We start from the raw sequence: 17,613 nt of genomic DNA on the forward strand, positions 1-17,613 counted from the left end.
TGAACCCTCGTGCGCATGCGTGAGTTTTTCCACGCCTGTCGGTGACGTCATTCGCCTGTGAGCACTCCTTGTGGGAGGAGTCGTCCAGCCCCTCGTCGGAATTCCTTTGTCTGAGAAGTTGCTGAGAGACTGGCGCTTTGTTTGATCAAAATTTTTTCTAAACCTGTGAGACACATCGAAGTGGACATGGTTCAAAAAATTAAGCTGGTCTTCAGTGAAAATTTTAACAGCTGATGAGAGATTTTGAGGTGATTCTGTCGCTTTAAGGACTTTTCACGGTGCGAGATGTCGCGCAGCGCTCTCAGGCGGCGTCATCAGCCTGTTTCAAGCTTAAAACCTCCACATTTCAGGCTCTGTTGATCCAGGACGTCGTGAGAGAACAGAGAAGTTTCAGAAGAAGTCGGTTTCAGCATTTTATCCGGATATTCCACTGTTAAAGGAGATTTTTTTCATGAAAGACGTGCGGGCGGATTGCAGCGTCGGCTCGCAGCCGCCGCGACGCTCCGCCACAGGAAAAACACCTCTGTTGGAAGTCTTGAGGACAAGTTGGAACATCTCCAGCTGATAAACAATTTCTCATATACTCACTCCACTGAAAGCCATCAAAAGCCAACTGGATTTTAACAAATGGTTATCAACACGGAGGTGTTTTTCCTGTGCCGCCGCGCCGCGTCGGCTGCGTCCCGACGCTGCGGACCCGTCCGCACGTCTTTCATTAAAAAAATCTCCTTTAACAGTGGAATATCCGGATAAAATGCTGAAACCGACTTTTTCTGAAACTTCTCTGTTCTCTCACGACGTCCTGGATCAATAGAGCCTGAAATGTGGAGGTTTTAAGCTTGAAACAGGCTGATGACGCTGCCTGAGAGCGCTGAGCGACGTCTCGCACCGTGAAAAGTCCTTAAAGCGACAGAATCACCTCAAAATCTCTCATCAGCTGTTAAGATTTTCAGTGAAAACCAGCTTAATTTTTCGAACCGTGTCCACTTCGATGTGTCTCACAGGTTTAGAAAAAATTTTGATCAAACAAAGCGCCAGTCTCTCAGCAACTTCTCAGACAAAGGAATTCCGACGAGGGGCTGGACGACTCCTCCCACAAGGAGTGCTCACAGGTGAATGACGTCACCGACAGGCGTGGAAAAACTCACGCATGCGCACGAGGGTTCAAGCATGTCTGACGTAAAAACATATGAATGAAATCCATATAGTTTTTGAAAAAAATAAAAAGGACCTATACTTTACGGACAGCCCTCGTATGACTGAATGATCCAGAGTTTTGAGGTAAAAACAGCAAAAATGGTGACAAAGGTCAGTTTCAGTTTGTACAGGGGTCAAAAGTTAAAGTTGCTCCAATTTTGTTAAAAAAAATGTCGCCCAAATTCCAGGTGACACACATATCGAGCACCACTCGCTGGATGTGAAATTTGTCGAAGTGCCGCATGTGGTCTGCATGTGTATTGCGCGTGACGTGCTCATCCCCCCCAAAACGTGGCATACGTGTGATTGTGTGGTTCACTCATACGAGCTATTCCGCCGTGATTCACCCTGATTTATATTTATTCATACTATGTGTCAAGGGGCCCTTACAGTGAAGCACGGTGGAGGCAGCATCATGCTGTGGGGATGTTTTCCAGTGGCAGGAACTGGGAGACTAGTCAGGATTGAGGAAAAGATGAATGCAGCCATGTATAGAGACATCCTGGATGAAAACCTGCTCCAGAGCGCTCGTGACCTCAGATTGGGGTGACAGTTCATCTTTCAGCAGGATACTGACCCTAAGCACACACCCAAGATGTGGCTTCAGGACAACTCTGTGAATGTCCTTGAGTGGACCAGCCAGAGAGCAGACCTGAATCTGATTGAACATCTCTGGAGAGATCTGAAAATGGCTGTGCACCGACGCTCCCCATCCAACCTGATGGAGCTTGAGAGGTGCTGCAAAGAGGAATCGGCAAAAACTGCACAAAGATAAGTGCACCAAGCTTGTGGCATCATATTCAAGAAGACTTGAGGCTGTAATTGCTGCCAAAGGTGCATCAACAAAATATTGAGCAAAGGGTGTGAACACTTAGGTACATTTGTTTTCTTTGTTTTTTATTTTTAATAAATCTGCAAAAATTTAAAAACCTAACTGCAGCAATGATCAACTGTATAAGGACAGGTATACTGGTTACCCATCCTTATACAGTTGATCGCTACTGCATATAAGGACAGGCATACCAGTATACCATGCCATTTTTTTAATAGTTTTGCTAATTTCCACAGTACATGTTGTTATGTTATGCAGTGTAATTTTGTTTTGGTCATCTTGCTTTGTAATGATGCACATACATGTATATTGGTTTGAGCATGCAATTAATAAAGCTGCTTTTACTTTGTTATAAAATGTGATTTTTAAACTCACGAATTTCATTCAATCAAGTTCTAAATAACTTTCCACAGAGCAATATAATTAATTCATCTTAAAAGATTAATCATTTAGCATTCAAAGTTATGAACCAATAGTGTGTGTACACATCATTTATTTAGCAATACAGAGAATGACAGCATTCACTTCATGATAGAGTTGCAAGTTGTATATACTTGCCTAGTTCATTACAATAATCAGTTTGAGACCAATAGTAATCCAAATATGAATTTTACAGAATAATAAAGAGCAAAATAAATTTTGTGATAAAATATTTATTCATTCTAAAGCCAAAAAGTCAAGATTACAACAGCTACAATTAGTGTGAACATTAAATGCTGTGGTGACCCAGCCTAAACTTGGTGCTGGGATATTTATGGTGTACGTTATGACTGAAACAATAAATAGCAGAACAGTTTAACGTGCAGAAAGAGTTACTATTGGAGGCTGAAAATTTACAATTTCTGCTACAATGACTGCTGTGTGGTCTATCAGATCATACATGTTAATGATTAGTTTCAGCAGGGTTTTATGACTAAGTACTAGATCACATCCCAGGATCACAACATCTGGGATGCTTTGTTTGTCCCCAAACAGTCCCAGAGTGCACCATGCCAAATCCAATATGGCGGTATCTGTGAAATGGCTTAAGGTTGCTGTATGATAAGCACGTCAGGTTTGCATACCGTACCAATAGGAACAGAATATTGGTTGAAAAACAAGTTACAAAACAAGCAAAAGGCAAAAAGAGAACGTCATACAAACATTAAACTGGAATTGTAATGACTATATAACTACTTATTATTCATGTTAGTTTGTCACAGTTTATTGTATGTTGTACTTGTTCAATCATGTATTCTCAAGGATCACAATGGAAATAAGTGTTTATCCTTTATTATCATGCTGTTTCATACAATGCCATATAATAATGAATCAAATCAAATGCTAAATAATGCAGTAATTATTTGAGATTATTATACAACCATGTAAAATTTAAAAATAGTTTATTTTGAAATTTGTTTTCATTAACGATGGTGATTCTATATCCCCCCCCCCCCCTTTTGTTTTTTTTTGTTTTTTTGGAAAAAGAAAACTTGTAGCCAAAGTGTGCGGTGCATCCTGGGAGACGGACAAACATGGGTACGTGAAGCTGTGCAGGGCAACACCGCAATCAGCCAATAAAAACTGTTCGCCTCAACGGAGAAAACTCGACTTTTTAAAATCCTGGAGAAATCGAAGCTTCACGGCTGCTTTGCGTCGTTGAGTCTGGCCCGGTGCTGCTATGATGTGTGTCCGCTGCTCTGCGAAGCTCCGCCTGGGAAGTGAATGTTTGACCGGATGATGGACAGGAACTACCCGACCTCCAGCTTTGCGGACGGGCTGGCTCCTCCAGCACAGACCGGGGCTGCGTGGGCCTACGACCGCAGCATCGCTGGTGTTAAGACGAGGTAAGAAACCAAACGCGTCGTCCCAAGAAAAAATTGGTGTTGGAGGGCCTGTTAGTGGCCATTTAAAAAAGCGCAGAGTTTTGTTTTTGTCCAGAAGGACTTTCAACTTGACATGAAGTAGTTTCTAACATCTCCCATTTTGCTAGTGTTTGCTAACACATCATCTCCGACGTTACAAAAGTGTTTGCAAACCACGCAGCTTAATGTTTTATCGGTTTCTCATGACGACCAACATACGCTTACCAAAACTAAAACAAACAAACAAAAAACACCGCTGTTAATATTTTCATGACGAAACTTGAATAAATATTTCACTTTGTATGCTAACAGCTAATTTACGTGTACTGTCGCATGTTAACGTTTCAGGGAGGGTTTCAAAATGTCACAGCAGATATAAAAGCAAAGAAATGCATGCCAACACAGTACATGTGCAACATGTGTGTGTCATTCTTTTCATTACTCTAAATACTGTCTTTGAATTTTTTGTGTGTTTACATTTTAAGGAAAGCAGTGCCAGACTAAGTTTTATATTAATAAACTGTGAGGAGACAACCCATTAGTAATAACCGAAAGATAAGAATATATTTGGTTTGCTTCAGTCAAAAAAAATGTTTTTTATCAAATTAAATGAGGCTAATATTGTACAGATCTGATTCTGATACATTAGGGCAGAATACAGTGCCAGGGATGCTTATTCGCCGTCTTTGGACGGTTTTCCGTCTTTTTGTAAATTCTTGACATCTAAAAGAAATGCAGGGCTGTGAAAAATCCGTGGATCCACGAAATTCCGCGGATTTCATCACGGGGGGGAGGTGTTAGTGTTTTACTCTGTAATCATGATTGTCACTGAGTTTTTAAAATGTCTATTGCAAAGTGTTCTTTTTTTAACGACATCGTGCAAGTTTTATAAGACCGTGGCAGTCCGCGGACACTCAGAGGAAAAAAAAAGCCTGGCTGTTGCAACAGTTGTCGTAAAGTGAGACTGGTTGGTTGCTGCGGCGACGCTGTGTGTCTCCTGCATGAAGTTTTTGCTAAAGGTAGCATGTGGACATCGCAGACCGTTAGAGCGCTAACGTTTTTAAAAGAAGACTTGTGCAGCATGTTTGTCTCACGGACCGACGTCGGACAGAGAGAAGATGGCGAGAAAGATTGTTTGAAAAAGTCTGATAAGGACAAGAATCCGTGGAATTGTCGCTGGCTTCATCAACACACCTGAAAGATAAAAGAAACGGGAAAAGTGAACTGTACCATCAGGAAACACGGTAAGAATTTTTCTCTCTCTGGAAAATAAACATTGTGCTGTTCAAACAGGATTTTAGAAAATATTACGTGACTTTTTTCATTAATCTAGACTTTCTTTCATTGGGAAAAAAAGACCATCTTGAATGGATTTAGGCTGCATGAATTTACACAAGAATGTAAATGAGTTTTTATTAATGTAGACGTTTTTAAGACACATTTGTTTTGAGTGGATTTACAGGAATTTACACAAGAATATGTGGCTTTTTTACTGTAAGGTATGTATGGGACATCCCCCCCAGACTCCCCCTTAGCTTTCCAAACGCCTATAGCATTCGGGGTAACGTTTGCTGTCTTGAATATTATAGATGAATCACATTGCTGTCTTTTTTTTTTTTTTTTTTCTCCTAAGCATTCATGCAGTGCTTACAATGAGGGACTGGTTATGGGAATGAGAGACTGAATGCTTCTGATTGGGTAGTTGTAATCATGTGACAACCCTCATGCCTTCTAATTCAAGTCTTATTTCCACGGAGTGGGTCGGTGGTATGGAATGGTTAGAAGAGGATCAGCAACAACAGCAGACAGGCACGGATGGCAGTCCAGCACCTCACCAACTACAAACCCGGCATCAGAGCTGCTGAAGGTGACGCTGCATTAAATCTATTCTTTGTCCACTTCGAGACTGTGACACCAGCAGCAGCTACATCGCTGCCAGCGGCCAGGAGCAAATTTATGGTGGGGGAGCACGAGGTGAGGCACACGCTGAGGTGTGTCAACCCACGCAAAGGAACGGGCCATGATGGCATCTCTGGATGGATGCTGAAAGACTGTGCAGACCAGCTTGCTGGAAATTTCACCAAAATCTTCAACCGGTCCCTGAGACAGTCTGATGTCCCCTCATGCCTGAAGACCTCCACCATAGTCCCTCTACCCAAGAAATCCTCCATAGCCAGCCTCCATAACTAACAGCTTGTTGCACTCACACCAGTGCTGATGAAGTGTTTTGAAAAACTGGTTAGAAACAAAACAGACATTCAGCCCATTATCACTGGGGGCACCTGTGTGGAATGGGTCAGGGACTTTCGTTTCCTGGGAATCCACATAGAGGAGAAATTGACCTGGGACAGGAACACCACACACTTGGTAAAGAAAGCACAGCAAAGACTCCATTTTCTGAGAATCCTCAGAAAAAAAATTAATTAACCAGAGGTTGCTCATGCCTTTTTTTTACCACTCCACCATGGAACGCATCCTCACATACTGCCTCGACATGGTTTGCCAGGTGCATAGTGGCAAACAGGAAAGAGCGCCAGAGGGTTACCAAAAGGGCAGAAAAGATCACTGGTTGCCCTCTACCCACACTGGGGGACCTTCATGGCTCTTACTGTCTCAGGAGAGCCAACACCATCCTAAAGACCTCCTCCTACCCTGGCCACTATCTGTTGGAGCTACTGCCATCAGACAGACAGTACAGGGCCAATTAAAACAAGTACAGATAGACTGAAAAACAGTTTCTACCTAATTGCTGTTAGAGCTATGAATGCCACTGGAGCCAAATAGCCAGGTCACTTGCCACATTTGTAATAAGTGCAATATTTGTTTATATGTAATGGTTGACTAGGTCCTTGTCATTTGACCGGTGCTTTGTATGTCATGGGACATAGATTATTTGTCCCATTTGTGTTAAGTTGCATTTACCGTACAAATTTGGTTAAATTTACCATGCAAATTTAGTTCCATCCATTTTGTGCCGTTGCATGGTGTGATCACTGTGCACACACACCGTCCACATGCACACTAGTTGGGGTGGTGTTTAGCTAAACAAGACGGAGGAAAAACGATGAGCCAAAGGTTTCTCTTTGACCAAATATAAAAGCCAGCACAATGAGGTGGCCACTTTAATTATTCACACCCACATATTGATTATATGCACGTGTGTGGATCACACGACTTCCCAAAAATAAAATAAAAAACGCTGAGCACATCACAATCCAATATTGTATGTGTATTTATACATTTTAACAACATGAAAGCCACCACACCAGCTATAACCGAACCATGGATTCCTGGACAGTCGCCTCTGCATTTCTTTTCACTGGCTTTATTTCTTCAGTGGCTTAGTCATTTTGACACTGGTGAGCCTTTTTTTTTTTTGTCTGCAGAATCGCTCTTTTGCACATGTTAAACTGTTTGATTTCAAAAGAATGAACCAAAAGTCAGACCGTAGTTTGCAGTCTTTGTAATAACTTCAGTCACAGCTTATCGCCTAAATGTGAAGATACTCAGAGAAAACCAAAGGAAAAAAGAACAACAAAAAACAGAAAGGGAGGTTTGTTTTTAATGTGATGAGTTCGATCACAGGGTGAGCTCATGTGATCCTGTCTCCCACCTGTACTGGACACAATTCTGAGCCAAACCACATCTGATCCATCAGAATAAATGCTTGCTAAGTGAAAATCTTTCAAACGGATTGTCATCCATCTGGATGTGATGTGTTTTTATGCATGGTGCTGATCTTTCAGCGTGTGATGGATCACCGAGTGCACGCTTTGAACGGTGAAATCTTCAAATATTATGCATAGTCAGTGGCTGCATAAGCGCGTTTTCTGCCTACCAGTGTGGCCCCTGCCCTGCGCGTGACGTCATTGCGATTCCTTCTATTGAACTCATTCATTATTTGTATAATAATACAATAACATGCTTTTGGAGGGCGGTATGCATTTTCAAGAGGCCCGACATCCATGCCCAGTTGCCCAAAATGTCAAGCTATGTCCATAGCTTATAAAGGACACGGAAACCAGACACTGTTTTTTCCCCATAGACTATATCTAAGATTTTCCTCCATGCTTGACGGAACCAAAGTTTGCTTGATTTTCCCCCCCAATCAAATGTCTTAAGCCCCTTTGACACTGGGCCAATGTAGAGTTGCGTAATGCAGAGTACAGACTACGTCGAGCTTATGCAGCCCTATACCGACTTTATGCAGCCCTACGTGGCAGTGCGCTGAGGGATGCAAAGGGGTCCGAGAAATGGACAGAAAAAATTAAATGTTTAATTTTTTTTTCACTGACGTTCAGCGTCTACAGAACACTCCGCTACTGTATGTATGTTGACATAACACTGTACCACTGTACACCATGCCACTGCAGTTGTACACAATCCTATGCCAGTCCAGCGAAAAATCCTTTTAGTTTTTTTATCAGTACATACCTGCATTGCTAGAGTTTAGTTCATCCTGCTGGTCTCTGCTGAACATTGCTGGCAGTGAAGCTTCAAAACCACAGAAGAAGAACAGGTGGGCCAAGCTTCCCCCCTGCACACAACTTACGCAGCCATTCCTGCCAGACTTCCCCCTGCGCGCAATTTACACAGCCATTCCTGTGTACTAGATATGCAGTCTCTCCGCAAGCCCGGTGTGAAAGGGGCTTTACAGTGACATTTCTGTATCACTAGTTAGCATGTAACGTTTCCTTAAGATGTCTTGTAAATCAGTCAGCCATATTCTATACCCACTTACTCCAGTTAGGAATCACGGGAGGGCTGGAGCCTAGGGCATGAAGCAGGGTACACCATAGACAGGACACCAGTCTGCCACAGGGCCACATATAGACAGACAAACACATTCACACCTATGGTCAATTTAAAGTTTCCATTCCAATTTAAAGTCTTTGGATGTGAGAGGAAGTTGTAGCACTTAGAGGGAACCCATGGAAACACAGAGAAAACATTCAAACTCCACAGAGAGAGACCCTGCTGGGAAGTGATCCCACAACCTTCTTGCTGTGAGCAACAGTGCTAACCACTAAGCCACCATGCTGCTGTCTTGTGAATCACTTCAGATTAATTTTCTGTTTACAAAAACAGCATTTTTAGATTTAAAAGTATTTCTCCCTAAAGCCCCCATCACACATAGCAAGAATGTGCAGGAACCATACCCAACATGGCAAATATTGCCATAATCTGACGCATTCGGGAGGAAAAATGGCGTGGTCAGCAGTGTCAGAATGCATCCAGATTACCTCGTCCTAGTGATGGGATGATGATACCTCAAGGAGTGTATTGACACACTACACAAACTGTGTTGGCACTGTATTGACACTGTGTTGGTCGCTCAATAGTGACCCCTGCAGTAGTTATAAAATCATTGCAGGTAAATAAAATGAAAATAAGATGGAAAAGCAAACGTGCTGCAAACGCAACATCAGCCTGTGAAATAGTTAATCGCCAGTCCTCTATTTAAAATATGATCTCATCATTGCATAATTTCATGTGCTCAATTTGTGTGTCGAGTTAAGCTGTTCATGAGAAGAGTTTAAAATTTGCTTAAAACCTTGTTTGTGTAAATGCTAAACTGAGTTGGTTTGAAAAATATAGCAAATATGTCTAATAAAATTCAGAGTTAAAATTTGTAACTTATGTATGGAAATTTGTGAACTTAAGTGTTAAAGCATACGAAATAAAAGACTTAAATGATTTTTAAAAAATCACAAACATTAGATTTACACAGAAACACAGCTGTTTCGGAGTGTATTTTGCCATCTTGGATTATTTTGTTTTAGCGAGCAACCAGCTGACCATGCTTTTTTTTTTTTTTTTTTTTTTTTTTTTTTTTGAATTGGCAGTCGCCATGTCATGTTACTCAGCATTTGCATAAAATAGACTTTTTGTCTATTTTGGGCCCGCCTAGCTGGCGGCATAACGAGAGTTGTCTCTTGTTGCTGCAAAACACCCACTCTAATTGAAAATGAATGGTACTTCTGTCCCCTCTGTAAAGAGTGGGGAAGTACAGCTGAGCCCAGCGTGAGAAATGGTTTCAAAAACTACTTAAAGCTGGAGTCATGGAGAAAGAAGAATTTTATGTGTGTGTTTAAAGGTGGGAACATGAAGTCTTTGAAAGTGACTGCTGCTGTAATTTTAATGTGAGATGCATGCCGTGGACAACAGACCCTCCCCCAGCCGTTTAACGCCATTACCTGCTTACTGGATCAATGACTGTCACTGGACACATGACAGATGGAAGCAACACAAACACTGCGATCGGATCTTAACTGACTGGCATGTGTTCCTATAATTTGGAGTTTTTTTTGAAAAGAGATCAAAACTGGAACCAGAGCATTTCTTTGGGATGTATTTCTCAAGTGTGTATTTATTACTTTGTGGTTTTCTGACTTATTTAGACTTATTTGATGTGGGGTTTTTTTCTGAATCCAAAAAGTAACCCAGGTTGACATGCTGTTGCAAGTCCGAGCGTAATACTATCTAGCCGTAGATGCAGCGGAGTGACCTTCAGTTAGCCAACAGTTTGTCCTCAAGATTACGTAATGATTATAGATAAGATGGCTATTAATCTGTTATGCTTTTGTCTGACACACTCTGGCTGAGTTTGCTTTTGTCATTGCCCGCACAAGTTAAAGATTTGGAATAAATGATATATATATATAATCTGGTATACACACACTCGCTCAGTCATCTTCAACAAGTTTGTCCAATAGGGTGGTTCAAAAAAATAAAAGTTGGAAATTCATTACTCTCACCCCTTCATTTTATGATGCTTTGGGGAAAAAGAAAGCCTGCCAAATATTTTTGTCATACATTAATATTTAGAGGTAGCACATCATAGCTGAAGGTTGTAAATATATTAATTATCGCTGCCCGAGTGCCCGTGCAATAGGTTATCCATTATCCAGTATCTAATCACATCACTTATAAAGAGGATAGAAGTTAACCACCTGAGTGTAACTAAAGTATAATTTTATATTCAATTTAAAACTATACCTGGGTTTAAATATTTCTCACAAACAACATACTTTCAAAAATGTTATTGTAGGCTACAAGCTGAAAATTTTGCTTCAATTCACAGCTTCTTTTCTTTCAGATCTTTGGTGATGGTGAATCTAACATGAGATAAATGTAAAAAGAGACACTTGCTGACTTAACATGCTTAACCATTAACTGGAAACTTCAGTAAAACATGTCAGCTACTAGAAGTAGAACATTTGTATACCTTATTGGTTCCACCGACTGAAATAAAGGCAAACAAATTGCCCTCAAATGGGCAAATACTCAAGGTATTTTTCTTCAAACACACTGATTTGAAGAAAACTGTCCATGATGCTGCTGTGATCTCTATAGACATGGCAATTCCTTTTTGGGAGAGAGCTAGAATCCCACTGAGGGCAAAGCAGCATCTGATCACAAAGTTAGAAAAGGTGTTCGGAAAATGGAATACATTGAAAAAGACCAAGAATTGCAATACAGACAAGCAGAAGAAAGATGAAACAGTGTTTTGTGAATCTTTGGAGGACTTGTTTGACATGGCACATCAGGATGTCCTAACAATGATAAAGTTTGAAGATGACAGACAGTTCCTACTTGCTCAGCGAGAGAAAGGTAGAGGATGCATGACAGGCATAGATAAAATACAAACTGCCAAAGAACAAAGAGCAGAAAAAAGGAAAGCTGCAGAAGCAAAATACAAAGAGAAACTGGAGGAGCCTGGATCATCTAATGTCTCACTACCTGACACTGTCTCCAGCCAGAGTGAAGAGAAAACAGAAAGTCCAGATGAAGAATTTGTTATGCCAGTGCCACAAAAAGCCAGTAAAATTAAAGCTGTTGTAACACCAGGACTTGCAGCAGCATTGGATAGGACCAAAACAACAGACAGAAGTGCCACCTATATTCTGACTGAAACGGAAGCAAGTCTTGGTCATGATGCAAGCAACTTAAATATCATTATCATGTAAAGGATGTTCTCTTATGTTACACAGCTGTATAATTGGTTCTTGTGCTGATTCATACATTTTTGAATATTAAGTACTGCAAGGCATAAAGAATATTATTGTTTGGAGCTAGATCAAAATATATGTGGAAATATATAAAGCATAGACTTACTTAAATTTATCAATAATGAAACAGTATTTCATCAATAAAATGAAAATGCAATGTTTGATTGTTACAAAGTCTTCGCTACCCCAGTATGTAGGTATTGTAGGAGCATGATACATGTACGAGAAGAACTGCATCTCACAATTCATGTTTTAGTGTTAACTATTTTATGGGATATGAAAAGGTTTGATTTTCCAATGTATTGCCATAATTTCTGTCCTGACATATCAGTATTAAACTGACAGAAATAATTTGGAAATATCTGGAAATGACCATACTATATGACAAAGTTATTGCGAGCAAAATCTTTAAGGGCTGTGTGCTACCAGTAAAAATTATTAGAGTTTTATGAAATTGTACATGATGTGTTTTTATGTTAGGTACAACAAATTTAGAGGGTGAGACGAAGTTTTTTGAAAAAAAATTTTGACCATTTTTATGGACCACCCTATTGTCCAATCAAGGGTCGCGGGGGGCTGGAGCCTATCCCAGCAGTCTTAGAGTGCGAGGCAGGGTACACCCAGGACAGGATGCCAGTCTGTCACATAATCTGGTATATATATATTTTTTTTTTAAAGGCGGCATTAACTGGAGTGAGATATGCACTTTAATAACTGATGTAAATAAAGTCCAAAACATATTTGTTGACTTTGGAATGTTCATCTATAAATTGACTTGTTGAAATAAAACTGTTTGTGGGACTGTATAAAAATGGCTGTAATTTCTTAGTGGTTTGTGTGAGATTTTTGTTGAACCCCTTGAATTAAAGCTGAAAAACTACAGTACAAGCGCCTCTTGAATGTTTCATTGCATCTTTATTGTGGTACAGTGACAAAACAGAAATTGGCCAAATACTTATGGACCTGACTGACTGTACTTGCGTGTTCACTAGTGTTGGGGATTAGACCCGTCGTCCACATTCGAACACTGCCATTTTATCATATACGATGGGCAACCTGACAGTCCTTGAGATGACATGAATTGGGCAGCACAGTCTAGTTTGAGGGCGGGTGCTAAAGGGTTGAAATATGACACATATGATGCAATAATCCTACATCTGGGGACAGTCCTCTCTGAGTTTTTGGGCAAATTACATGACAAAGTGAAAATGCAAAGAAAAAGTAACGATGCGGTGGAAAGTGGACATGTGGTTTGTTTATGACCCGGAGCTCAAACATATCGAGGCGGTTGTGCAGGCGAGAGAATACAGCTACTCTGTCAAGGTGTGTAGGCTAAAACTTACCAGCACGCCCTCTCCCATTTGCCTTGTCTTCCCTTCCCCACTGGTAACCGAAAAAAAAACCCCTGCATTTTTTGTGACTGCTTTGGTGATTACAGCTGAAAACAAAACAGTACACCATTTATCCGTGTGAAGTTGTGCTGTGTTTGTATTGCGCAATGGGAGACTGTCCCCAGAAGTGGTCAAATCCCACAGTATCGCGCAGGGGTTCAAATGCAACTGCGCTACCCTGTTGTCAGGTGTTGTCATGTTGTGGGGGACGCAATGTCTCACAGTAACAAATGTAAACCTGTACTTGGTAGCATTTCATTTTTTTGGTCAATCCTAGCCTTCGGCATGCCATTGTTGCAGGCTAGGATTTCAAAGTCCTGTTTTATACCTGAAGATTTATGAGACAGTTTGTATTATACATAATATTATACTTTTAGAAATGCAAGTTGTGACACTGCTGGCACTGTCTGACAATGTACAGTAAGTGGATTGTTGTGATGGGCTAGAACCGTTTAACAAACTAGTATCTGTGCTGATATATGCATCACTCTGTTCCTATCTGTAATGCCCCATTTGCACATTCAAAAATAACAAATTGGGATTGACATTTTGCCTTTGACATTTTATCTAATCAGTCAGGGTAATAACCTTGCTTCTTTATCACATCTGAGATTCGTCTTTCTTCTCATGTTGTTGAATGTGCATTTCCTGTGTTGCTGGACACTGCAGTTTGCACAGGGTGGAAACAGCATTGTTATCAGTATGAGCAAAGGGGCAGCTCATCAGATAAATCAGGTTCAGTAAATCCAGATGGAAGTTAAATTTGGAAGTTAAATTACACTTCACCAGGTTAGCACCTGTACGCACATCATATTGGGTTGTAAGTAGCACATTGTAGTGTTCACATGACTTGCGGTACGGTGTTGGGGATGGGTTTGCAAGGCAGTCAGTGGCGCACCTGTGCACTGCAGCCTTCCACTGCGATTTCCATCCGCCACTCCTGCCTTGCAATTTTAATGCACACACCTTACGTCTACATGTTTAGTAAACACCTTCACCAATTTAGAGTCGGGGTCACTAGGCAGTGGTGGGTTTGCAGGGCAGGCTGTGGCACAGCGGTGTGCCGTGGCCACCCACGGCAGTCTGCCACCTGCTGTTTCTTGCCCTGCTTGTAATGCAACACTTTATCTTTGCACACTTAGGGGGTTGTACACAGCAAGGGAGATTAATTGTAACAACTATGGTGGGGTTGGTAGGTAGGGTGAGTGGCACGTGGGGTTGGCCCTGGGTAGCTGTGGATGTCTGGGGCTCTGGGGTAAGGGGTCTGCCTCGCCGGTTCTGCTGTGGTCCCCTGGCCTTGCTCTGGGCCTGTGGGGCACGGGGTCCCGCGGCCCGTTGTGGGGGTGGGTGGTGGCAGTGGGGTGCGGGTGTTGGCACTGGGGGGCTGGCGGCTGCTGGGGGGATGGGGGGCCATGGTCTCCGTAGGATGGGTCTCGCTTTGGTGGTTAGGGTGGGATCCGGGGGGATGGGGGGCTGGGGGCCCTGCTGGCTGCGCTGGGGGGCCTAGCTGTCGGGGGGCCTTGTGCTCTTCCTGGCCCCAGGGTCGTGCCTCACCTCTTGTCTGGGGGCTGGGCCCCGCCCTCGTGTGGCTTGGTGGTCCCTACCTTGTGCTTTGGATTCGGTTGCGGTGGCTCCTTTGCTCCCCGTCCTTGCTGCCACTCGCTCCCGCCCTCAGGGGCCGTGGCCCGGGTGCCGTGGTTCTGGGGCTCCCCCTATTGGTGGGCCTATGCCGGCGCCCCGTGTGCTTCCCTTGGGTTTGGGGCAGCTCCCTGTGACCCCGTGTGTGTGTGTGTGTGTGTGTGTGTGTGTGTGTGTGTGTGTGTGTGTGTGTGTGTGTGGGGGGGTTCTGGCGCCGTCGGGCCGCTCCCCTGTTGGTTCGCTGTGCTGCCCGGTGGCTCTGTGGGCTGCCTTTCCTGGCCCCCCATGCCCTTCCGCTGCCCCTTTTCTCCTGGTTCCCCCGGGGCCCTCTGTCCTGGACCCACTTCCGTCAGTGCTCGCAGCTGGCCGCGTGGCTTCTGATGTGCTGGAGTGGTCCATGTCATATGGTAAGGTTCTGTACTCTTGTCTTGGCCCAACACACCAGCCACAGTAGTGATCGGATATTTAGCTATGATCTGGGTCTCTGTGTGTGGATGGTCGCGTGTTTGTCGCCGTCAACACAATTCGGTTTTTGGGTGCTCTTAAGAGGATTAACACTACAGTGTCCTAGATTAGGGTATGGATGCTCACTAATTAGACAACAGACTGTTGCTGTCACTGTTTGTTCATGTGTGGTTGTTTGTCATGGTATGTTGTATGGTTGGGGCCCCGTCTCCTCGGTGTCTCATGTCACAGTTATTGTCTTCACCACTTGTCTCTCGTTCTTGTCTTTGTGTTGTTTTGGTGGTCGGCCCTTCCTGATAGAAGTTGTCGGTTGGCTTTGAGTAGGATGTTGTAGGCTGATCGGGAAGGGCGGATGGGGGTCACACACGCACCACATTCACTCATGCACTACATGCCTTCTGTCTTGCAAGAATAAATTGCATATATGGGTATTAATGTTCATAATGGTTCTGCCAGTGTGGCACTTACCATTACTATATATGCAGACAGGGTGAAAAAAAAAATTACCGTATTTTCTGCACTATAAGGCTCACCTGATTATAAGGTGCATGCTAAAACATATAGTCTACAAAAAAAAAGGGTCACGGAAGCAAAACAGTGAGTTTATTTGAACTTTATTCTAGTATCTACTATTATTCTACTATTTAACAATACTCACGTAACTCGCCGGGCGCTGCCGCCCCATTTTAGTGAAGGTGTGTTCGCCATCTGTCATCCATCGCTCCCAAGCCGCTTGCAACTTCACTTTGAATGCCCTGTTTACACCAATGTCTAGCGGTTGGAGTTCTTTTGTTAGTCCTCCCGGAATGATGGCAAGCTCCGAATTAGTTTTGTTGACTTGGTTTTTCACAGTAGCAGTGGGATGGGCGTGCATGGAGTTAAAGATCAACAGGGACGGTGATGTGTGGGGAAAAAAACATCTGGTCTCTTTACATACACTTCTCTCAGCCACTCACTCATTTTCTCCTCGTCCATCCAGCCCTTTTGATTGGCCTTAACGATGACTCCGGCTGTAAACTTTTCTTTTGGCAGCGTCTTCCTCTTAAAAATTGCCATGGTCAGATACCATTACATTACCATGTAATGTTCTCTGATTGGTTTATCACTGCCAGCATACGTAGTTTACGTATTACGTCCCTGTGTCAGCGGCAAATGGTCCGACGGTCAAGGACAACTTCGTCGGTCGTTTTTACAGATTTCGGAATTCAGTGCACACATAAGGTGCACCGGATTATACGGCGCATGGCCGATTTTTGTGAAAATTTAAGGCTTTTAGGTGCGCCTTATGGTGCGGGAAATATGATCTAAGAATCTGCTGACTTAACTTCATGGGAGCAGGATTGATTTATTTACATGATCCTGGACTGAGGCATGATATGGTGAAGGACCTTATCAGAACATACTCTTCATGGCCAGCAGAGAAATGTTGCATGAGGGAGTGAAGAAAGCTGTGTTATGCAGATGATGGTTTTAGCATTGTATTTTCCTCCCACAGATGTTTACCTTTTGGCAACAAGGAACACTTTGGAGCAGAAGAGCTGCATTTCATTATTTCAGTTTACTTCTGAGTCCTGCATAGTTTTTTTTCCTGAGTATGTAATGTCTTCTGGGTGTCTTTATAAAAGTGTAATTAACTTTAATGTGGTATTTAACTAGTTTCATTATTAATGTGAACTAGGCCTGCACAATAGGAAAATTGCGATACACGATATCACTGAGTATCACTGTAATGATATAACTTGATAAATTAACAAACATTGATGAACCCACATGATTTCTGGCTCTTCCACTTCCCCTGACATACCATAGTTCAACCAAACACAGTTGTTGAACTCCTACATTGAGTGTCAGCACTTCAAGGTCAAATCTTACATCATGGTGTGTGCATTTAAAATGATTTTTCTTATTCACTTTGCTGTAGGCAGTCTTTTGTGATGTTTATTGTGCATGGTTTTATTGCGATGACTGAAAATGTGATTAACTGTGCGGCACTAGTGTGAACATTTTTAAAATTACCATTAACCTTTTCAGCTATTAAATAAATGATCATATTTCTAGGGGTGCAAAAATAAACTATGAAGCTGAAAAACTGTCATATTACGAGGGGATATCAAAAAATTTTGAGTGTCAAACAGAAAGAGCAAGATATTTGGATTTATAATGTTTTATTTTTCAACATAGTCCCTTCCAACTCCATAAACTCCCAATCGGTAGAACTCAACATCTTGGTCTCC

The 17,613-nt window shown here is 42.3% G+C and overlaps 1 protein-coding gene across 1 annotated transcript in view; it reads left to right on the top strand.

Moving 5' to 3' along the window:
- Nucleotides 1-3,484: 3,484 nt before the first annotated feature.
- The window catches only part of qser1 (glutamine and serine rich 1), a 57,713-nt gene continuing 43,584 nt past the window's right edge, over nt 3,485-17,613 (top strand). The window contains exon 1 of the mRNA XM_034188767.1: nt 3,485-3,855. Within this exon, the coding sequence (XP_034044658.1) occupies nt 3,734-3,855 (122 nt within the window). The 5' untranslated portion in view covers nt 3,485-3,733. The remainder of the gene's footprint in view (nt 3,856-17,613) is intronic.

The sequence above is a fragment of the Thalassophryne amazonica genome, chromosome 2, assembly GCF_902500255.1.
Source record: "Thalassophryne amazonica chromosome 2, fThaAma1.1, whole genome shotgun sequence".
NCBI classification, from domain to species: Eukaryota; Metazoa; Chordata; class Actinopteri; order Batrachoidiformes; family Batrachoididae; genus Thalassophryne; species Thalassophryne amazonica.